General features: G+C 53.6%; 2 protein-coding genes across 3 annotated transcripts; both read left to right on the top strand.

Annotated features, from left to right (window-relative positions):
- Positions 1–1,364: 1,364 nt before the first annotated feature.
- On the top strand, positions 1,365–13,217 carry SYP (synaptophysin). Its single transcript, XM_006213479.4, has 7 exons — positions 1,365–1,437; positions 2,596–2,661; positions 3,766–3,890; positions 6,682–6,877; positions 7,596–7,787; positions 8,990–9,317; positions 11,585–13,217. Exons 1-6 carry the CDS (start codon positions 1,402–1,404, stop codon positions 9,311–9,313), a joined length of 939 nt encoding a protein of 312 aa, XP_006213541.1. The 5' UTR covers positions 1,365–1,401; the 3' UTR covers positions 9,314–9,317; positions 11,585–13,217.
- Positions 13,218–14,732: 1,515 nt separating this feature from the next.
- Positions 14,733–23,095, top strand: PRICKLE3 (prickle planar cell polarity protein 3). 2 transcript variants are annotated; one of them, XM_006213478.4, is made up of 9 exons: positions 14,733–14,887; positions 16,103–16,188; positions 17,102–17,285; positions 19,207–19,320; positions 19,688–19,825; positions 20,202–20,405; positions 20,498–20,684; positions 21,475–21,771; positions 22,393–23,095. In XM_006213478.4, the coding sequence occupies exons 1-9, from the start codon at positions 14,846–14,848 to the stop codon at positions 22,995–22,997; spliced, it is 1,857 nt and encodes a 618-aa protein (XP_006213540.2). In that variant the 5' UTR covers positions 14,733–14,845; the 3' UTR covers positions 22,998–23,095. The 2 variants fall into 2 exon arrangements, with proteins under 2 accessions (XP_006213540.2, XP_072811881.1); XM_072955780.1 differs by lacking the exon at positions 14,733–14,887 and adding an exon at positions 14,901–14,919.
- The last annotated feature ends 112 nt before the right edge of the window (positions 23,096–23,207 follow it).

Here is a 23,207-nt window from a genome sequence, read left to right as displayed (position 1 = left end):
CAGCTGTAAAATGAGGCTAGTAGTAGTACCTAACTCGTCCGGTTGCTGTGAGGATTTAAATGAATGACATATGTGAAGCTCACAGAACAGCCACAATTTAAAATGTTAATTTAAAATGTTAACATTTTAAAATGTCTCCCTATAATTATGATATGACCCTTCCCTTCTCTTTGTACACAATTCCCACATAGTTTGACCTCTACATTTCTTAACTAAGTATCTTGGCAATCATTACATAGCTCCATATTAGTGACAGCTGCACAGTACTCCACTTTGCGGCTCTTGAGTTTTTTTAAACAGGCCAGCAGTAATGAGCACTTAGGGAGTGTCCACTCCTATTATAAACAGCGATACAGTGTATCATCTTATACATACATCTTTTAGCACATGTATGACTCCATCCATAAGATAAACTCCTAGAAGTGCAAACCCTGAGCCAAATATATGGATTTGTTAGTTTGCTAGATTTTGCCAAATTCTCCTTTACAGAAGTTACACCAATTTAACTTCCACTGGCAATTTATGAGAATGCCTATTTCTGACCAACCTGCTAATATTGAGCATTATCAAACTTTTTTTTATATGCACCACCCTCAAGATGAAACAGTGTCTCCGTAGCTCTTATAGGCATTTCTTTTAGTATGAATGAAGTTAAGCATCTTAAATTCCAACTTGTATTTATCCATTGGATTTTTGCAACATGGCAATTGCCGTTGACCTTGGCAGGCCTAGTTTTAGTAGCATGAACGAGGAATGGTCCAATTAAGAGAGGACTGGGGAATAAACAAGACGTAACGAGTAGAGTTGGAGTAGGAAAGACTTAAGACTATGGAAGAGCGAAATAGGGAGACGGTTGGAGGGGGAGGGAGAGGTTTTCTTAATGTGTTCAAAATGCAAACGAGAAGAAACCCTCAAGACCCTGAACTATGCTTACAGTGCAGGGACTTTGGGCACTGCCAGTAAGTAGCTGGGCGACCTTGTACAAGTCGCTTAACCTCTCCCGGGACTAATTTTCCTCACCTGTAAAAATGGGACCAAGAGTCCCTACCACATAGGGCTGTTCTAAAGAATAAATAAATGAACATATTCGACAAATTCAGCAAAGGGCCTGGCAAACTCATACTGTAGGACCGAACAGTCCACCTCTCCCCAGATCTCTAGTTGTATTTTCGGAGATAACGATCTTCCTAGAGCCGTTCTCACGGATCCAGCCTAGGGGCTGGAATGGCGGCCGGGGAGATTTAGGCACGGCCCGCTGTGCGCAGGCGCGCGGGGCGAGAGAGGTGGGGGCGCGAGGGGCGGAGCTGCAGCCTCCTGGGCTGTTCCGACGATCGCGCGCCGCCCCCGCCGCGCCCCGCGCCCGCCCTTGCTAGCAGGCGCCTCCCGCCCCCCGCATTGCTGATGCTGCTGCTGGCCGACATGGACGTGGTGAATCAGGTACGCGTTCCAGCACCGCGGACAGAGCCCGCCGCTGCCCGGCATCCTCGCCCGGTTGGCAGCGAATCCGCCGACTGTAAGAGGTGGTGGCCAGAATCCTAGCAGCGGACTACCGGCCCCTGGAACTGGGACTGGGGTCTGCGGCAGGAGAAGGGAGGAAGGGGGAGGTGGAGAAAAGAAGGAGTGCGCCCTTTGCCGCAGCGAGGGCCGTCCTTACTGCAGCAGCGGGGCTGCCAGAAGCCGGTTCCTTACAGGCAACCGGAGAGGAAGGGAGGTCTTGGGGCTAGGGTATAGGCAAGGAGGGAGGGGAAGGGAGAGAGGAAGGAAGATGGGGGTGCTGCGGATGAGCTGGGAAATAGAGCGACAGAAGGCGTGGGGGCGGGGGTGGAGGGGAGGGCTGACACCTGCCCCTGCCAAATAGAGACGGTACTCTGGTGGACGACCACCCCTTCTCCCAGAGCAGACCAAGGGGACGATTGGTTTCGCCTCTCCCAAACCCCTAGTCTCCCTTCCCCCAGCACGTATCCAGTGAAGCCATGTCCCAGCCCTCCTCCACCTTAATCAGTCCAGACCCTCTCTGCCATCGCACTCTTCTTCACCACCTCCAAACCTCACCCATCTCTAACCAGGACTAACCCCTCCCCATCCTCATCACCTCAGACCCCATCACCATCATCTGACTCACCTTTACCGCTGCAGACCCCTCCCCCACCCTATCCTACCCGACTCCCTCCCTGATATGACTCACCTTCACCACCCAAACCCCTCCCCCACCCTAGTGAACCCCAACTCCTTCCCCACTCTCTCCACCCGATCCCTTTCGCCATCGACTCACTTTTATCGTTTCAGACTTTCTCCCCTTCCCTAACTCATCGTGACTCCATCCCCATCTTCCTCACCCCTGACCCCCTCTGCCATTTATCTCCCTACATTTCCCCACACCTCCCCACCAGTCCTGAACCACTAGGGTTTTCTCAGAGACCCTGAGCTCACACCTTCCCCAAAGTGTCACCTTCTCCTTTTCACCCCCTCTCCAAACATCACTCCCTCCCCGAGGTCACATGCCTTATCCCTAGGGGTCATTGCCTGGTGGCCTTGCCCCTCACCTCTCTCTCCATCCCCAACAACCCCACCCCTCCCCACTGCTTCTCTCCTCAGCTGGTGGCTGGGGGCCAGTTCCGGGTGGTCAAGGAGCCCCTTGGCTTCGTGAAGGTGCTGCAATGGGTGAGTGTGGTCTGGGCTGTGGGGAGCAAGAGAGAAGGAGTGGGGTCCAGAAGAGCAGAGGTGGGAGGGAGGAATGGATGGGTGGGTAGGGGGCAGAAGGGGATGGGGGAATCGAATCAGGCTCCAGGGTGAAGTCTGGGGGATTGGGCTAGAGAATGGATGGGCTATGATGTGACGTCACATAAAGCCAAGGGTACCCCCATGGTGAAGTGGAAGATTGTGACGTCCTGCTTCCTCTCCTGAGGTGAGAGAGGGGCAGGGGAGGTGGAGCCTGGAGCTGGTTGCTGCGGGAAAGACGCAAAGCCAGAGAAATCCAGAGATAGTGAAAGAGAAAGAGAGAATGAGAGATCGGGAATGATGAGATAGAGGTGGAAATACCAAGAAAAAAGAGATACAAAGATGGGGGGGTAGCAAACAGAAAGAGACAAAGAAAAGAGAAACAGAGAAAGATGCACAGAGAACAGAGATGCAAAGAGAAACAGGCACAGGAAGAGAGGAAGAGAAATGGGGTGGGGGAGAGAGAGAGACAGAGAGAGAAGAGACTTTCCAGAAAAAGAAAGAAAGAGAACCGATAAATGGAGGAAGAGAGGCAGGAGGGGGACAGAGAGACTGAGTCAGAGACAGCGCAGAGAGACCAAGAAACAGAAAGACAGAGAGAGAGAGAGAAAAGAGGCAGAAAGACACATACATAGATACTAGAGAGGCAGAGAGAGAGACAGAGACATCTGAGAAAAAGACACAGAGAAACAGAGAGATATCGAGAGAAATAGAGACACAGGACAACAGAGACAGGCAGAATACAGAGAGGCAGAATACAGAGATAGAGACAGACAGACAGACAGACAGACAGACAGACAGAAGGGGGAATCAGAGCATTATTGAGAGATAGAGACCAAGAGAGACACTGGGAGAAAGACAGCAAGAGATAGCCACACCCCTCTAATCAGCTTGTCCTTGGGCCCGATGAGCCCTGATTAGGGGGTGGGGGTGGGGACCAGTCCATCTGCTGCTGCCTATGCTGGGCCCCGAGCCATCCAGAGGAGGGCACCCCCATCCCTCATGCACACAGGCTCATCATGGCCATCCCCATCCCTGCTGCCCAAGGTCTTTGCCATCTTCGCCTTTGCCACATGCGGCAGTTACAGTGGGGAGCTACAGCTGAGTGTGGACTGTGCCAACAAGAGCAAGAGTGACCTCAACATCGAGGTCGAATTCGAGTACCCCTTCAGGTGTGCCCCTACCCTAGCCCACCATGGGATCCTGACAGGCCTGGGAGGGAGGGGGAGGAGAGGGGGGAGGGAGAGGGGGCCGCGGGACCACCAATGCTTCCTCCCCAGTGGCTCCTGCTCAGCTCCCACCTCAGGAGACCACACCCACTCAGTCACTGCGCATGCACTGAGCACCTACTTTGTGCCTGGCACTGCTCTGGACATCTAGGACACATGGTGACCAAGACAGGCATAGGCTGTTGCCCTCTAGTTATGTCCAGTGAAGGGGAAGGGTAGGAGACTGGCAATAAATAAGATTTTAAAGTAAATATATATCCTTGTATGAATATATATATATATATTATATATCTTAAACACAGTAGGTGCTCAATTAATGTTACCCAGTATTATTATTTAATTCCCATTCATTCATTCCATACACATTTTTTGAGAACCTACTGTATGTCAGGTACTGCTCAAAATGCTGGAGATATAACAGTAAACAAAACAGACCAAGCTCTCTCCCCTCATGGAGCCAACATTATAACAAATAAACAAATTCATAAAGAGGATAATTGCAGATTGGGAGAAATCCAAGGAAGGGGTTCTCATGCAGGGTTTTATGAAAGAGAATAATGAGAGGGTGCTGCTTAGCTACAGGGAATGATTAAACCCAATTAAACAGGTCTGATCGTTATTGAACCCATACCATGTGCCAAGTGCTAGGTACACGAGAGACAGCACTAGCAGGCAAGGTCATTGCCCTCACGGAGATGCTTAATGCCTAGGACTGGGGAGACAGAGACCCAGAGACACCATTTCAATAGACGCTCCTGAGGCTCCTCCACTACTAGGACAAATCACATAACTGCTCTGGGTCTCAATTTCCTCATCCGTAAAAGAGGATAATAATACCACCTTGCAGGGTTATGCTAAATATTAAATGAATTAATACTTGTAAAATGCTCAGCATGGTGCCAGGCACACAATAAGCGCTCCATAAGTGTTAAAATAAGGAAAAGAAATAAGTTTAAGGGACTCAGGAAAGAGGCCCAGCACTGAGTTGGAAATGGGGGATTTTTGAGCACTGAGTGTAACTATACGCTCAGGAGGTCACCCGGGGTGAGAGGGAAGAGTGGAGAGAGGAAAACCCTGGCACAGGCCCTGAGCTATAACCAAAAGAAAAGGGGGTGCCAGGGAGGCGTGGTCTGAGAGGCTGGGGGTGGGATGGCAACCAGGGATCCAGCAGTTCACAGAAGCCAAGAAAGACAGTTTGGGGAAGGAGAAAGAGTTGCAGCCTGGGATACTGCTGAGAACAGGCCCTTTGGGAATCCAGAAGACCACAAAAATCCAGGGATCCCCCAACTCTCCCATGCGTAGGACCTCGAGTCCTGACGGTCTGCCTCTTACCCAAAAGTCTCCCAGGGAAAAAAATACTTTGCCCTGTATTTTGCTTTGACCAACCCTGCTGCTGCCCCAGTACCCCACCAAGGCCCTCTCACTCCCCCTTGGATACCCCTTCTAGTAACCCAGCCCCCTAGAAACTCGGACATGCAAACCAGATCCAACTCCTAGCCCCATCATCTAGCAGCCACACAACCCCAGGCAAGTAACTTAATCTTGCTTAGCCTCTGTTTGTTCATCTGTAAAACAGGTATAATAATGCCTGATTTAAAGAATTGTGGGGGAAGATTATTAAATGAGGCAGTTCTGGAAAATGCTTAGAGGTGATCAATAAATGCAAGCCCTTCCCTCAGGACCTTTGCTATACTAGGGCACTGGTACCATTTGCTGGTCTCAGGATCCTGCCCACCCCTCAACCTGAGGCCAGAGCTCTGGGACCTCACCCCAGCCCTTCTCCACAAATACATTTTCTCCCTAGGACCCATCTTCCATCACACAATAGGAAAGGCCTTAGCCCCGGACACCTTCCCAATCTGCCCCTGCCCCACATCTCACATACATGCATCCTGTTCCAGGATCCCTTCTACCCTCCTGTCTGTTGGTCTCCACTTATTTTGTAGTCTCTGAGCTCTCCTTGGCAATGTATACATTCGTTTTTCTCTCCAGGACCTGAAGTGAGGTAGAGAGAAGAGTCAGCATGATGTAGGGGGAAAACACAAGATTCAGATCCCAACTCTGTCATTCCTTTGGCAGCTGTGTGACTTTAGGCAAGTTAATGCATTTCTCTGAGCCTCTGTTTCTGCCTCTGTATACCTCACATAATAAACATTTATTGAGCGCTGACTTTGTGGCCACACTATTCCAGGCCTTAGGGGTACAACAGTGAACAAAGCAAAGGAAAAAGCCTTGCTCTCTTGTAGTTATGGCAAAAATCAAGGAGAAAACTAAAATACATGGTATGTCCGATGGGATATCACAGCTACAGACAAAAAGTGGAGCAAAGAAGGGGGCAAAGGTGTGCTGGGAGGGAATAATTAGATTTAATTTTAAATAGTGAGATCAGGGAAGGCCTCATGGAGAAGGTGACAAGTGGAGTGAAGCTTGAAGGAGATGAAGTGAGTAGGACATGAAGATATCTAGAAGAGCTTTCCAGTGCAAAGATCCTGGGGTAGGAGGGTGCCTGATATGTTCTATGAATAACCAAGAGGCCAAGGTGGGAGTGAGGGATGAATAACACCTATTTAACCAGCAATCAATGAAATGTGACTGGTACACAGTAGGTGCTCATGAATGGTTATTTCCTCCTCTTCCCGGGACCTTGTCAGAATCCGGGGGACCCATGACTGGGCAGGGGGAGGGGGAGGGAGTTCTTAGGGTCCGGGCCATACCTGCCCACCTCTCTCCACAGGCTGCACCAAGTGTACTTTGATGCACCCACCTGCCAAGGGGACCCTAACAAAATCTTCTTGGTGGGGGACTACTCCTCATCAGCTGAATTCTTTGTCACCGTGGCCGTGTTTGCCTTCCTCTACTCAATGGGGGCTCTGGCCACCTACATCTTCCTGCAAAACAAGTACCGAGAGAACAACAAAGGGCCCATGCTGGTGAGCCCCCACAGCCGGTCCCATGCATGCAGGGGCCAGGGGACACGGAGCTTCGGGGACACAGCCATGTTCATGGGCCACACCAAATCCCAGACAGACCTGCACACAAGCAGCCATGATAACAGCCACACACATTATTGCTGCTTCTGCTGCTGCTTCTGGGAGCATCAGAGACACCAGATCATAGAGTGACAGGGACACATTCATAGCCCACACAGCATCCCAGACACCCGGAAACTTGCCACCTCTCACAAAACCACACAGTCTAGATGAAAGAAAAGAGCACACAGAGGTTCACTGTGACAGTCATGCTTGTCATCACGCCACACAGACACATAGATTCCTCCACAGCTGTACTCAGACACCCTCATCCTAGACACAAAATGACACAAATTCCCACACTCAGACTAAAGTGGAAAGACACTCTACTTTCCACAGGTTCGGCAACCATCCCACAGAATGCTCCCCACACACCAACACCACATACCACAATCACACTCCCACATCCTCTGTGTCACAGACACACACACACGCCCAAGCTAGGAGGGCCACCTTCAAGTGAGGGTTGGGGGCTTCAAGAGTTAGAAACGCAGGGGAGACACAGGCCTCTTCTAGGGGAACCCCACTCCCAAGAAAGCCTGTGATTTGAGGTGGCCCTACAACCTGGCATGAAGCAGCCTACTCACAGTGTGGTCCTCCTCTCCCCTGCCCATCCTAGGACTTTCTGGCCACAGCAGTGTTTGCCTTCATGTGGCTGGTTAGCTCATCGGCCTGGGCCAAGGGGCTGTCAGACGTGAAGATGGCCACTGACCCAGAGAACATTATCAAGGGGATGACTGTCTGCCACCAGGCGGGGAATACATGCAAGGAGCTGAGGGACCCTGTGACCTCTGGCCTCAACACCTCAGTGGTAAGCCCTGGGAATTTGGCTGGGCCAGTGGGAAAGGTGGCTGGGAAACTTAGTCTGGCATAGAGAGTGGTGGAGAGAGAGAATGAGAGGAGAACTTAGAGGAAATCCAAGTGGGCTTCCTGGAGGAGGCATGCCAACAACAGAGCCTTGAAGGATGAGCTAGCAATTGCAACCACTGTGACACCACAGACTGTCCCCAAGAGGGGAATGTGATTATCTTCTGTCCAATTAGGTTGGGGAGACCTGGATCCCAGGCCCAGCCTAGTCATGTAGAATCTCTGGCAACTCAGTAAGTACCTTCTTGGGACCTGTTACCTTACATGCAAAATGAAAAAAACAAAACAACCTTGAAATGGTTCCCATTTGGACGCCCCCTACTGGCCAGAGTCAGACTGAGCTCAAATGCCAGCTCTGCCAATTACAAGCTCTGGGACCTGAAACTAATTACTCAGCCTCTCAGGCCTCAGCATATAAATTGAAAACACGAGGTCCTGCTCCAAAGTTGAGTATTTAATGAACTAATAACATACAAAGTGCTTAGGAAAGGGCCTGGCACATGGTAACTCGTATACAAACGTTACAGATGCTAAGATTCCAACTCTCCTTTTCTGTCAATTGCTGGCTATGAGACCTTGGGCAACTTAGCCTCTCTGGGCCTCAGTTTCCTCAACTGTAAAGTGGGAAAATTACTCCCTGTCCCCAAACTGAATTACATTGTATATATTTATACAAATTCAATATATTTGTTTTAATATAAAAGTATATATTTACATACTTTATACACGTGATTTATACATTTATTTGTATATACATGTGTATATAGGCATTAGTGGTATATCTACATGTTCAATAAACATGAATAACATTTTACTACACATTATAAATTTAGATTTGTTTACTATATTTTATACATGTATAAACATGTGTATATGAAAATATATAAATACTTACATATGTAATGCTGATAAACCTCAACATCTCCGGGAATCTGAGTTCTAACACCCCCCGCGCCCCTCTCCCCGCCAAGGTGATTTTTCCTGCACATAGACATTCATGCGCTGGGACTTAAGAGGGTCTAGGTTTCAGAAACCACCACCCACCGGGAGCCCGCGGATCCAAGCCCGACGCAAGTGGCCTCGATGTTCCCCGGGGCCGCCAGGGCAATGGGCACAGGACGACAGCCGAGCTTTGTCTCCCCGCAGGTGTTTGGCTTCCTGAACCTGGTGCTCTGGGTCGGCAACCTGTGGTTCGTGTTCAAGGAGACAGGCTGGGCCGCCCCATTCCTGCGCGCTCCTCCCGGCGCCCCTGAAAAGCAACCGGCGCCCGGGGACGCCTACGGCGAGGCAGGCTACGGGCAGGGCCCCGGCGGGTACGGGCCCCAGGACTCCTACGGGCCCCAGGGCGGCTATCAGCCTGACTACGGGCAGCCCGCCGGTGGCGGCGGCGGCTACGGGCCTCAGGGCGACTACGGGCAGCAAGGCTACGGCCCTCAGGGTGCGCCCACCTCCTTCTCCAATCAGATGTAGCCTGGTGAGTGACGGGCGGGCGGTGCAGCCAAAAAGGGTTCATGAAAGGAGACGGGCGGGTCAGTGAACCAGTAAGAGTCAGGAGTAAATAGTACGTAGCTACGCTAGCCGGACAAGTGAGGACGGGAGTCTGAAGGAGTCAATAGGGAGGCGGAGCTATATACTAAGGGCGAAAAACTAGCCAATGATGGAAGTCAGGAGAGTGGAACTTGAAAATGGGCAGAATGAAGAGCCAATGGGAGAGGGATAGAAGGGTTGCTTTGAGGGAAGGGAGGGGCGAGAGAAGTGGGCAGAGCAACCAGTGAGGGTTGCAACCAATAAAGGAGGGACTAGCAGGAGGACATGCGTAGTGGGGAATCAGCCGGGCTCAGGAGCTGAGAAGGGACGACCAGGGGTGGGGGTGGGGGTTAGCCAAAATGTTAAGATAAGGCCAATAGATGCTTAGGGTAACCTGGCTTGGATCATGAAGGTCAGACAAGCTCGCCAATCCGGGAGAAGGTGGTAGATCCGCCACCTCTCCGCAACCCTGGAGGTGAGGGAGGTGGTGTGAAATTTTAAAGAAGCAAAGGGGCGGGGCGGGGGCATTGGAAAGTCTTGCCAGCCTTCTTGTTGGGCCTCCAAAAAGAAGTGAAATTTCCCTCACATATGAGGAGGGAAGATGGAGAAAAGAGGCATCTGAGGGAATGGCGTGAGAAGGGAAAGGCAAGGAGGTGGAAACAAGTGGGTAAAGGTAGCTTCTGGCATTTGGCCAGGATGGAAAGGGGACAAGTTTCTTAGGCATCTCATCTTCAATTCATTAAAAAATTTTATTGGCTCTACCTTCAAAATATATCCATAATCTTTCCACTTCTCACTGTCCCCCTGGACGTCTTCACTGGTTTCCACCCCTATTCGCATTATATCCTACTCCCAGATGGGGAAGGATCCTGTTAAATCCTAAATCACTCCGCGACCCTCCTGCGTTCATAGAGCAGATCTCTGCTGGGCCTCCCATCTCACTCAGATTAAAAGTCAAAGCCTTCACTATGGCCCATGAGGCCCTATACAATCTAGCCCCATCCCTCACTTCTCTGACCCCTCACCTCCAACCACTGCCCCCACAATTCTGTTCCAGCCACGCTGGCCACCTCAATGTGCCAGGCACCATCCAGTCTTGGTACTTGCTTTCCCCCTTGAGTTTCACACCCACACACACTGATAACCTTATCTGGCCAGCTCCTTACAAGTCCCCTTTCTTATCTTATCAGGGAGCTGTGCTTTTCTTTATCACAGTCTATAATTATTAGTTTATATGTTTATTGACTTTCTCTTCTACTAGACTAGGGGACGTGACCATAACTTATTCATGCTATACACACATCACTTAGAGCACTACTAATGTTAAGAAACATTTGTTGAGGAAATAAAAGAAACTATATAGCATAAGACATTTTACTATCATTTTACTCTTCTCTGCTTAAAATATTCCCATGATTTACACCTCATTGAGAGTCAAAGCTGAAGTCCTCACAGTCTTGTCCACAAGATCCTACGACCCCGTTTCCTACCTCCCCGATTTCACCTCCTACCACTCTCCCTTGCTCACTCCACTGGAGCCCAGCCGACCTCCTTGCTGTTCCTCAAACACACTAGACATGGTCCCACCCCAGGGCCTTTGCACAGGCTGTGCTCCCTTCCTAGAATTCTCCCCCCCCCCCAAGTTATCTGCATGGCTCATTCCCTCACCTCAAGTCTTTATTCCAATGTCACTTCTTCAATGAGGTCTTCTCTGACTACCTACTTACCACAGTTACCTTTCTTCCCCACCTGGCATTCCTAATCCCTCTCACCCCAGTCTACTTTTTGTTTTTCCATTTCACTTATTATCACCTTATGTCATACTAGATAACTCACTTATACATCTTGGTCATTGTTTGAAGTCTGTCTCCCCTGCTACAATGTAAGCTCTACCAAGATAAGGATCTTTGCTTTGCTCAACATAGTTTATCACCAGTGAGGAGACCAGCATCTGTTAACGGACTTTTTTGGGTTGGGGGAGAGGGAACCATCCTTTCTTTGGGACCTAACCTAGTGGGAGCAAGGTATATCTTCACAGTAGGGGCAGCTGGGATGAAGCTGACTCCAAGACTATAAGTGAAGGAAGAAAGGGGGAAGAAAAGGCATGGCAGGTAGAGGGTAAAGCCAGGGCAGAGGCACAGCAGCCCAGCCCTTCCATAAGAGCATCACCTGTGTCTGGACCCCCTCTCCTTTCTGTGTGTTTTGTCTCCACAGGTCAGTGCAGCCCGGGAGGACCCCATGGTAGGCAAGAGCTCAGGAGAAGGCCTGCCCCCCCAACATCCCACTCCTACACCCTGGTCTCCACCCCTCAAGCCAGGAGACCCTTAACTGTCTTTGCTGTTTATATATATATATATTATATATAAATATCTATTTATCTGTCTGAGCCCTGCCCCTACTCGACTCCCCTCATGCATTAGGGCCCAATCTTGAATGGACCCCTCTCTTACCCCTTCCCCTGCATCCCTCGGCACCTCTCTGTTCCCTGGCCCTGTGCCCTGAGGTTGGGGGACTCTGAAAGGGGGTCAGGGAGGAGACAGAAGGCTGTGTGGGGAGGGTGGGTGTGACTTCAGACTCTCTCCCCTCTCTCTCTCTCCCTCTCAACTCTGGCCTCAATTCCTCTAGCAATGCCTGAACAGGGGCCAGTAGGAAAAATTCAACCCTGAGCAGGGGAGAAAGGCAGAGACCAGAGGAGCTTTGGACCCAAGGTGTTCTTGGAGAGAGGCTCTGGAGTAGAGGAGACTAGTAAGCAGGGAGGTTGGATTCCAGACATACTGGATCTGGAGTCTCAAGAAGAGGAGTCGCCTTAGAGCATTCTGGAGTGGGGCTTGGAAGGAGGCTGAGGGTATGGTTCTAGGAGGGGTGAAGCTTTGAGTGAGGCAGCAGGTGGGCCAGGAGTGGGCAGGGGTTGGAGTAGAACAGGGTTCTATGGAAGGGATGTGACTTGAGACCTGGGGACTGGGTTTGGAAGAGTGCTGAGGGCTTGGTTCTAGGAGTGGGATGGGGCTTGAACCAGGCAGGAGGTGAGGCTCCAGGGGGGGTAGGTCTTGGATTGGGACCAGAATCGATGACAGGGGTGTGGCTTGGAACATTCAGGAGGCTGACTTTGATTCTACAGGGGGCAGATCTTGGGCAAGGCAAGAAGTGGGATTCAGGAATGGATCAGACTTGAGATGAGGTCGTGGTCTGGGTTCTAGAGGGTTCGCCCCAGGGCTTAGAGTGGGGCGTGCATGGTGTTTTCAAAAGGGGCAGTCCCGCCCCCGCAGTGGAGCAGTGAAGAAAGTATGTTTTAGAGTAGGCAGGTTTGGCAGTGGGGAGGGCGGGGTGTGAAGCCTGGGGAAGGGTTTTGTTAGGGGTAGGGGGAGTATCCCTGGACAAGGCTGGGGACTGAGGTGGCCTGGGAAGAACTAAGAGGTAAAGCTTGAGGGGTAAGGGATGGGATCCAGAAAGAAGCACCCAGTGAATGGGATTTGCTGAATCCCTTGCTCATCCCCCGATGGGACAGCTAGGCAATCAGAGGACAGAGCCAAAGGGTCTGTGGGGCCGACCCACCCCTCTCCCCGCCTCCCCTTGCCTCTTCCCTTCCTCCACACACCCATCCATCCCAGGGTGGTTGGAGGCCCGGTCTGGAGCCCCTATCCTGAACCCTCTGCTGTGTCTGTGACGTCGGTAGTGCCTGTGATCGTGTGTTGCCATTTTGTCTGGCTGTGGCCCCTCCCCTCTCCCCTCCAGACCCCCACCCTTTCCCGTGCCCTTTGGTATTGTTTGAAGACTCCCTCCCCAAGGAAGAACAAATATGATTAATTCTCCTCCCCTAAATAAACTCCTCAACTACCTAGTCCACAGGGCTCTGACTTCTCGATGTGTCTTTTTTTGGGGGGTGGGGGCGGATGGATGAAGGGAAAGATGGGGAAGAGGAGGCTAGAGGAAGCTCTGCCTCCAACCTGCTGGGCACTGCTCAAGTCACCCCAGAGTTTTCAGCCCCTCCAACAGCGTTTTGCCAAGCTGCATCCTCTGTGAAGCCTGGCCTGCCGATCATTTTAAGTCACACTCTGGATAGCCCTGCCCACTGCCCCGCTACTGGCCACCAAATGCCCCGCTACTGGCCACCAAATGTCCAATCTTTCTAGGGTTCAGTTCTCATTCCGGTCCCTTAGCCACACCCCTTCCCAGCCCCTGTGGAGCCCTGTCCTCGAATCCCCAAAGGGTTCAAATAGGACACCCATACTTCACAGGGAGACTTCCTTCTAGGCACCCCTCTTGCATTCTTCAGACACTGCTCTCTCTCCATTTCCTTGCCTTCGCTTCAGCTGGAGAAACGAAAGACTGGCTAGGCTGCTAGGCCCGGGGGTGGGGGGGCCGAGGTGACTTGTTAGTTCATTCATTCATTCCCTATAACATGTTCCTGGTTCCTCCCTAGGGCAGGGAGGGACAGGAAGTATCAGGGATGTGCGTAAAGGGGCAGGGGTAGGGGTGTGAGGTTCCTGACGCCCACGATGAAAAGGCTGGGCGGACCGTCGCCACCCTGCGGTGCCTAATTAGAGACCTCGGCTGGGCACGAGAGTTTTGACTGTGGCCAGGAGACCCCCCACCTCCTCCCAATTCCGAGGCACAGCAAAGCCTGGAGCACGGAGAGACTCTCAGCTCTGAGAGTGAGCTCAGGGAAAGGAATATCTAACTGGAGAGGGAAAAACGGGAGCAGGGGAGAAAAGACTTTAAAATATATTTCTCAGGACTTAGGGGGCACCACAGCTGGGCCTGTAAGGATGGGGAGTTAGCAGGGAAGAGGGTCTCCGAACCTGGTCAGTAACTTTAGCCCCATCCCTATAAATCTCAAATAATCCTAGCTCTGAAAGGGGATGGGAGCAGGGGTGGGAGGGTTGTAAGATCTAGCTCTCTGATGGGGCAAGGGAGCACCAGCTGGGGCTGCGATGGGGTTGGGGACTGTTCTTACAGCATTCATCCGGGGAAAGAGACCTTCGTAACATCACCAGTGGGGAGGGGGCCAAGATGTGGTTTTAACCCGTCCCCCAAATAAACATCCAAGCTAAATCGACACGAAGCGTCAATAGAAGTACCGTAGAGCACACCTCTTGAAGTCAGGTGGCCACTTCCAAGTTCCCCCTCCTCCTCTACAGAGCCCTCAAGCGCTAGAATGTCCTGTAAGAGACCATGTGGAACTTTGGGGTTCTAGGGGCCGTGCCTTCTGAGGCCCAGCTCCCGCCGCCGGGGCAGGAGCGCATGGGGAGCTTTCGCGCACGGCGCTCCCGGGCTGCGGGCCCCTCACCTCTAGGCAGGGGGCGCCTTGGCCCGAGAGAGACAACAGGCCCAGGGGCGGACCCGGCTGGGCGCGCTCCTCCCCTGCCGGTGTCAGGTTTACGGAACAGAGCTCCTCTGCTGGACGCGCGGTGGCCAGACGGCCACAAGGATTCCATTCGCCCGACCCGGCCCGGCTTGACCCTGCTCGGACGCGCCATGTTCGCGCGTGGGTCCCGGAGGCGCCGCTCTGGGCGCGTGGTGAGCTAGACTCGGCAGCGGCGGGGGTCGGGGTAAACTGAGGCCCAGGGGAGGGGGCAGGGGAGAGGGATAGTAAAGAGGTGCTTCACAGAGGATCTAGGAATCCTCATCCCCAGGATTCCCAGACCCGAGGGTCTGGAGCTATTGGAAGCATGTGGGTGAAGGAACTGGAGATCTGGTGGCCCTTGCTCCGTAATTACCTCTCCGCACACCTTTATCAGCACCCCGCGGATCTGGTGCACTCCCCTCTCGGTTAATTATGAGAGGGGATTCTGAAAGCCAAAAGATTGAGTCCTGGAGTCCTGGATTGAGTGGGGACCTTCTGAGCTTCTGAGGAAAGGAACCTACCCCTGTACCTTGGCGGAAGGTGAACTGAGGATTGAGGCCCTACACTTCTGTGGTGTCCAAATACTGAGAGTCCAGTGAATGGAATTTGCTGAAGAGGGCTTCCAGGCTTCCTCTTGTGCCAGGGAGTTTTTTACTCTCTAGATAGGAGGGTCTCTATCTTCCTTTGGTGGGGATGTCTGGGTGAGGTCTGAGTTTGGCGATCCAGAGAAGGAGTAAATAGCCCTAGGATACGAGGGGTTAGGGCCAGGCTTATTGGGGTGTGGGTTTCTGAATGGCTCAAGGGCCTCCTGAGATCCTGGAGGAGGGTCTCATTTCCTTGGATATGAAAAGGTGAAGCCAGGGCTTGCAGGAGGGGCTCTTGAGCTTCTGAAAAGAGGAGCAGGGTTCTTGTGGGGATCCCAAGTAAGGATGGGGTCTCAGAATCCTACCCTGTGGAACTGGAGTGCCGCTGGCTTTGTGGGTGTTGAAGGGGCCGAGATGAGGCCTGGAAGAAGACATTCACATTAGGGATTCTGCTCTGGTGGCGAGAATGCTCTGAGTTCTAGGGTAGGTATTTTGAGGCATAGAAGAGTCAGAGGCTGGGCGGAGGTACTGAGGCTGGGTGAGGGGATTCTGAGGCTGACTTGGCGAGAGGAATTCCTTGGAAAAGGGACATTTAGGGAGGTGGCCTCGGCTGTCCCGCCTCTACCTCGGTTGTGTCCCCCACCCCCGCGCTCTGGGCGCTGTCCCAGCCTGCCTGGCGTTGCCCTGGTGGGACAGGCCCCAGCGTGCGGTTGCCGGTCTTGGACTGGAGAGGTGGGCGTTGACTTCTCTCTCAATCCCTCCCGCACACCTTGCTCGGTCCGCGTCTGTCCTCGCCCACTACAGCTTCCAGAGGCAGAGGACCCAGACCGCGGCCAGCCCTGCAACTCCTGCAGGGAGCAGTGCCCCGGATTCCTGCTGCATGGTTGGAGGTAGGTGATCATCCCAGGGCCTAGTCTTCGTCAGGGTCCTGCTGTCAGGGGAATCCCCAGAGATTTAGGCCACGCCCCTAGGCTTGAGCCGGGACTTCGGAGAAAGCTCAGATTCAGAGCCCCGCCCCTGACTCACTCCCAATTGTCTGGTTCCCAGGAGAGCTCCGCCCACTACACAGCCTGGCCCCCAGAAGTGACCTCCCCAAGCTTCCGAGTCCCATCTCTAGGGAGATCCTCCGTCCCAGGCTCTGAGCATCGCCCACTGAACACCAGCCCCCGTCTTGTGCTCAGAACTCCTCTCCCAGACCCAGTGTCCTATCCTCCTAGGACGCAAAACGTCCCATAAAATATCTCAGACAGAGCCCTACCCACAGGCTCAGGGCCCCACCCGCCCACAAGAGCCTCAGCGCAAGCTGGAATCCATCCCTAGGGAATATTCCCCCACAAGGGCCAAAGTCCCGAAGGAAGCCCCCAAATTTATAACTCCGATCTCAGACTCAGAGTCCTGCCCCTATCCAGGCCCGCTGCGGGGAGAGTTTGACCCAAGTCCCAGCGGTGAAAGTCAGGGAATGGCTTTGAGATCTCCCCACAGCGCCCCTACCCCTGTCGCATCCACGGCCCAGGCCCACAGCCCCACCTTCAGCTCTCAGGCACGCCCCCCCGCCCCTGTCTCACAGCCCTGCCCCCAGCTGGCCGCTCCGCCCCTCACAGCCCGACCACTCCCCACAGCGGTTTCGTTCACAGCCCCACCTCCGCTCAGCACCGCCCCCAGGCCCAGAGTCCTGACCCGGCTCCGAGTCTTTTGCTGGTGATAATCTGCATGTCCCTGCCCCTTAATTGGACTTCCTTGGGCTGCCGAGGAGTTCAAGTGGGCTATCGCTTATTAATCGACCTCTCATCCCGGCCTCCTCAGAAAGATCTGCCAACACTGCAAATGTCCGCGGGAGGAGCACGCCGTGCATGCGGTGCCTGTGGACCTGGAACGCATCATGTGTCGGCTAATCTCAGACTTCCAGCGCCACTCCATCTCCGACGATGACTCTGGCTGTGCCTCGGAGGAGTATGCCTGGGTGCCCCCTGGTCTCAAGCCCGAGCAGGTGACCAGACGCCGCCACCCACTCTTGCTCACCAGTTGGTGCACACACACACACATGAGCATGTGCACACACAGGTGGGAACCTATTTCCCAGGAAACGCTAGAGTGTGTGGTCAGACTGCGCATGTCCTTCTGGCCCCTCTTTGATCTAGGGGTGGTCGGTCCCCCATAACTCACAGGAAACTCTGCATCAGTTCCTCAGGGCCTGTTCACCACACTCCTGTTCTCCCACCTCAGGTCTTATTCCAGCACTTCATTCACCACGTCTCCATTGACTGATTCATTCAGCAAATAGATATTAAGCACCTACTGCATGTCAGACACTGTTCTAAACACTGAGAACACAGCATTGAACAAGACACACACCAAAAAAAAATCTGCCCACATGGAGATTTTATTCCCAAAGGGAGCAAGAGCCAATAAGCAAACCTGTAAAAATGTCAGATTGTGTAAGGGCTATGGACTTTTTTAAAAAGCAGGAAAGTAGGGGGCAGAGAGATGTTAGAATTGTAAATAGGGTGCCCAGGTCAGCTTCTGTGAGAGTATGATGTTTGAGCTTCCTGAAGGAGGTGAGGGTGGGAGCCATGCATATATCCAAGGTTAGAGCAATCCAGGCAAAGGGAGGAGCTAATGCAAAGGCCCTGAGGCAGGAGTGTACTAGGCGTGTGTAAGAAACAATGAGATCTGTGTATCTGGAGCATAGTGAGCAATGAGGGGAGTGGTCAGAGGTGAGGTCAGAGAGATGGCAGGGGGCCATGGAGAGAACTCTGAGTTCTACTCTGAATGAATGAGGACACAAGAGGCTTGTGAGCAGAGAAAGGATGTGATTTGTCTTAGGATTTCACAGGATCCCTCGGCATGCTGAGTTTAGAATGAGCTGTAGGAGTGAGGGTAGAAGCAGGGGATCAGTGAGGGGGAGGCTACTGCAGTAGTCTAGGTGACTGACGATGGTGCTGGCAGTGGAAGTAGTGAGCGGTGGTCATATTCTGGTTATATTTCGAAGGTAGAGCTGAGAGGATTTGTTTGTGGGTGTGAGAGAAGAGTCAAAGATGGCCTCAAGGATGAATGGGTTGATTGATATGGGGCAGGCCAAGGCATAAGTCCGGTTTTAGTCATCTGGAGTTGGAGATGCCTGTTGGACATCTGAGTGGTCATGTTGTCTGGAACTCATGGAAGAGGTCCCAGGGCTGGAGGTATGCATTTGTGAGCCATTAGCCACAAGATGATATTTATAGCCATGAGGTTGGATGTGAGTCCCAAGGGGAGTGAAGGTAGACAAGAGGCAAGAGGACCAAGGATTGAGCCTGAGGATCCTCCCACATTTAGGGGTCGGCTAGTCGAGGAGGAACCAAAAATGGGACAGAGAAAGAGCAGCCAATAAGGTAGGAGGAAACAAATCCAGGAGTGTGTGGTGTTCTGGAAGCTAAAGGAACAGAGGGTTTCCAGGATGGAGTCATCAGCTGTGCCCAGTGCTACTAATGGGTCAAATTGGATGAAGATCAAGACCTGAACACCAAGCTGAATGATATAGATGACATTGATGACTGAAAGGAACAGCTTTGGAAGAGGGGCAGGGACGAGGGAGCCGGGAAGCCTGACCAGAGAGGGGTCTAGAGAGAATGAGAGGAGAGGAAGTGGAGACAGCAAATGCACACAACTCTTGAGGAAGTTTGCTGTAAAGGGAAATTAACAATTGGAGTGGCAGCTGAAGGAAAAAGTGGGGTCAAGACAAGATGGATCTCTCAGCATATTGGGGAGGTGGCAGAAACGACCTGGCCTGTAGGAAGGAAGGATGGAGGGGGGTCAGTAGAAGTTCCCTCCTGCTGACTTTAATTTTCTCAGAACAGTAGGGCCCCATCATCCCAGTGCAACCCAACTCACCCTGTCTCAAATATTTTCTCCCACCCACCATGTCCTCCCAGGTATACCAGTTTTTCAGCTGCCTCCCAGAGGACAAGGTCCCCTATGTCAACAGTCCCGGGGAGAAATACAGGATCAAGCAGCTGCTACACCAGCTGCCCCCACACGACAGTGAGGTGAGGAGAGAGAAGACATGTCAGATTGGGGGCACAGCCTAGACAAATGCTTAGCCGCTGGAAAGGAATGGATAGGGTCAGTAGGGTCAGAGGAGGAAAGGTGAGCTGATCTGAAGTGACATGCCTGGACAGGCAGGGGCAATCAGGGAACACTCTTTGGCAAAACCACAGTTGGGCCTTGGGAGAAGACGTAAGGGGTAAAAAAAAAAAAAAAAAAAAAGAGGGGTAAGGGGTGAGTATTGCAGGCAGGAAGCACCACCTATACAAAGGCCTAGAAATAAATTCTTTGAGCCTGGATGGAATCTGGAAGAAGGTCGGGGCGGGGCAGGCATCAGGGGAGGAGCCTGGAAGATCCCCACTACTCCAGGCACAGTACTGCACGGCACTGGAAGAGGAGGAGAAGAAAGAGCTCAGAGCCTTCAGCCAGCAGCGGAAGCGGGAGAATCTGGGGCGTGGCACCGTCCGCATCTTCCCGGTGACCATCACTGGAGCCATCTGTGAGGAGGTGAGACATGGACCAACCCACAGTGGCAGGGCCTGTCTCTAAAGCCCAGTGATGGGTGAAATTTGTCTCTAAGCCGCTCCCCCACCCATGGGAGAAGCCTGAACTTAGATCTTACCGTTAGGTGAGACCCATCACTAAGGTCCCTCCACTGGGCCTGGCCTGTCTGTATGGTTTCTCCCAGGGCAGGGTCAATCTCTAAGGTGCCTTCTCTCACCCCCAAGCCCAGCCATGTAGGCATGGGTCTGTCTCAAAGTTAACCCCTGGATGGGGCCAGTAACAAAGGCCATAGGAAGGCCCAAGTGTGACACATCTCAGCTGACCCCCATCTGTCTGACCATCCTGGTGATGGGGACGATATCCCTCTGTCATTTGGCAGTGCGGGAAGCAGATTGGAGGCGGGGACATTGCCGTGTTTGCCAGCCGTGCGGGCCTGGGTGCCTGCTGGCACCCACAGTGCTTTGTGTGCTCCACGTGCCGGGAGTTGCTGGTGGACCTCATCTACTTCTACCATGCTGGCAAGGTCTACTGTGGTCGCCACCATGCCGAGCACCTGCGCCCGCGCTGCCAAGCCTGTGACGAGGTTTGTGCCTCTCTGTCCACGGGTGAGAACGGAGGGTGCACAGGGCCAGGGGCACCCCATTCTGACAGTCACAGATGGCCTGTGCCCCCCAGATCATCTTCTCCCCTGAGTGCACGGAGGCTGAGGGCCGACACTGGCACATGGGTCACTTCTGCTGCTTTGAGTGTGAAGCATCCCTAGGAGGGCAGCGCTATGTTATGCATCAGAGCCGCCCCCACTGCTGCGCCTGCTACGAGGCCCGCCACGCGGAGTATTGTGATGGCTGTGGAGAGCACATTGGTGGGTGAATGTGAGACTGGACGGGGAAAGATGGACAGCTGGGCCACAGCCCCACTCCCAGTGTTCCTCCTGCTTTCCAGGCCTCATCCCCCATTATACCCTATACTTTAAGTCTAGCACCAGCGCCATAACCCTATATCCTTAACTGTAATCCCATCACCAATGTTTCCCATTATGCCATACTTTCTAAACCTCACCTACAAAACACTAGGCACCACTGCACATCTAGGCCCACCTCCAGAGTGCCCTCTAATTCCTAGCTTCCCAGGGAGACCCTCCTACACTCTCAGTTTAGCCTCTACTCTAAGCCATGCCCTATTCTCCAAGATTCTCCTCCATCAACATAGGTAAACCCTACCTTCTAAGCCAGACCCTACCTTCTAACCCCACTCCCTTCCCACCAAGGCCACATCCTACCTTCTAAGCCCTGCCACCACCACCCAGCCCTCTTCTTCAGGTCCACCTTCCACTCTTCTTCCACCTGAAGCCACCTCTTAATGTCTAAGCTGACTCACATCTTTGACTCCAATGCCCACCCCTACTCTGGGAGGGGCCACCTTGGTAAAGAAAGGGAAGCAGAGGAGGAGACATTTATCAGCCCGTTTCCAGGAAAGGAGGATGAGGATCTCTGGGATGAGGGCCCCATTCTTGAGAGGTGTGGGGAGAGGGCATCTCTGGGTACCCTGCCTCAGATTCCCTGTCTCTTTCCAAGAAGGGCCCCCATTCAGGAGGAGTAGGGATATACCTGGGGACTCCGCCTCAGTTTTCCCCATCGTGTCCATCCCTACAGGCCTAGACCAGGGCCAGATGGCTTATGAGGGGCAGCACTGGCACGCCTCAGACCGCTGCTTCTGCTGTAGTCGCTGTGGGCGAGCCCTCCTGGGTCGCCCCTTCTTGCCACGCCGTGGCCTAATCTTCTGCTCTCGAGCCTGCAGCCTGGGGTCTGAGCCCACGGCTCCGGGGCCTGGCCGCCGCAGCTGGAGCGCGGGCACGGTCTCTACACCTCTTGCAGCCCCCACAGCCTCTTTTGCGGCGGAGGGAGCGTCCGACACCTCCACCAAAGGCACCAGCACTGAGCCAGCGCCTGGTGAGCTAACCCTCAACCCACGCCCAGCCACTCCGTGTCCCCGCCCCCGCCTCAACCCTGGCCCCTCCCCCTGACTCAGGCGCAGGCCATCAAACTGTAGCATCCCTGGCCCCGTCCCCGTCTCAGCCCTTGCTCCGTCCCCAAACCATTCTGGGCCAAGTCTCCATCCCAAACTACATCCCCACGTGAACTCTGGTTCCGCCCCACTGTACAGCGCCCTTCCCCTACCTCAGCTAGTCCCTGTTTGAGCCCAAGTTCCGCCTCCTTTCCTCCAAAGCCTTGACTCCTCTCCCTCCGCCCAAGACCCGCCCCCCACTCTATCCCAACATTGTCCGCCCGTCTTTGCCACGCCCCTTTCGCCAGAAGCCACGCCCACCCCTGGCCACACCCCATACACCGATCCAGTCCTGCTCCTCGGGCCGTCAGCCTCGTTCTCCACCCAGAGCATGCCCCAGGCCTTATATTTCCCAAACCCCCACCTCGCTGCCCCTCTCCGACGCCTGCCCCCACTTTCCCAGTCCTTATGGGGGAAAGGAGAGAGAAGGCCATTCCAAGGCCTCCTCTGGGCGGGGGTGGAGAGGAGGGAGATAACAGGCAGTTGCTCCATCTCCTTCTTTCCAGCTTCAGGCCCCGAGGAGCCTACCTGCTTTCTGAGAGGGGCCCCCCACCGCCACTCCATGCCAGAGCTGGGGCTCCGCAGTGTCCCGGAGCCAACCCCGGGGCCTCCCGGCCAGCCGGACCCGCGCCCTGAAGATGATGCCTTTGGTCGCCAGAGCACCCCGCGCGTCAGCTTCCGTGACCCTCTGGTGTCTGAGGGAGGCCCGCGGCGGACCCTGAGTGCGCCCCCAGCCCAGCGCCGCAGGCCGCGCAGTCCCCCGCCCAGGGGCCCCACCCGTCGTCGGCGCCACCGCCGCCACCACCACCATCACCACCACCATCACCGCCGCCACTCTGGCAGACGTCGCCACCATCAGTGTGACTTGGGATCAGGGTCTGACTCAGGATCTTGCTCTAGCTCGCCGTCCAGCTCCAGTTCTGAGTCCTCAGAGGACGACGGCTTCTTCCTAGGGGAACGCATCCCGGTGCCCCCGCACCTGTGCAGGCTCATGCCAGCGGTGCAAAACACTGCAACTGAGCCCGCCAACTCCCCATCTCCACAGCTCCCCCGGAACTCCCGCCCAGGGATTCCTCGCCAGGCCAAAGACAAGAATTGCATCTTGGCTTGAAGGAGAGGCAGTGATGGGGGGGGGGAATCCATTCTCAAATCAGTGTCAGCGATGACCCACCCCTCAACTTAAGTCATAGATCCTCTTCCTTCCTCCTTCCTTCGTCTGTTTGTATTATTGAAGTAATTTAATATGTGTTGTAAAACAGGCCTGGCTTCTTTACCTCCTTGTTCCAGCTGTTCCCTCCCCAATTTCCCCCAACCCTGATGC

Source organism: Vicugna pacos, chromosome X (assembly GCF_048564905.1).
Source record: "Vicugna pacos chromosome X, VicPac4, whole genome shotgun sequence".
In the NCBI taxonomy this organism is placed as follows: Eukaryota; Metazoa; Chordata; class Mammalia; order Artiodactyla; family Camelidae; genus Vicugna; species Vicugna pacos.
This window is presented reverse-complemented; position numbering and strand designations above follow the sequence as displayed.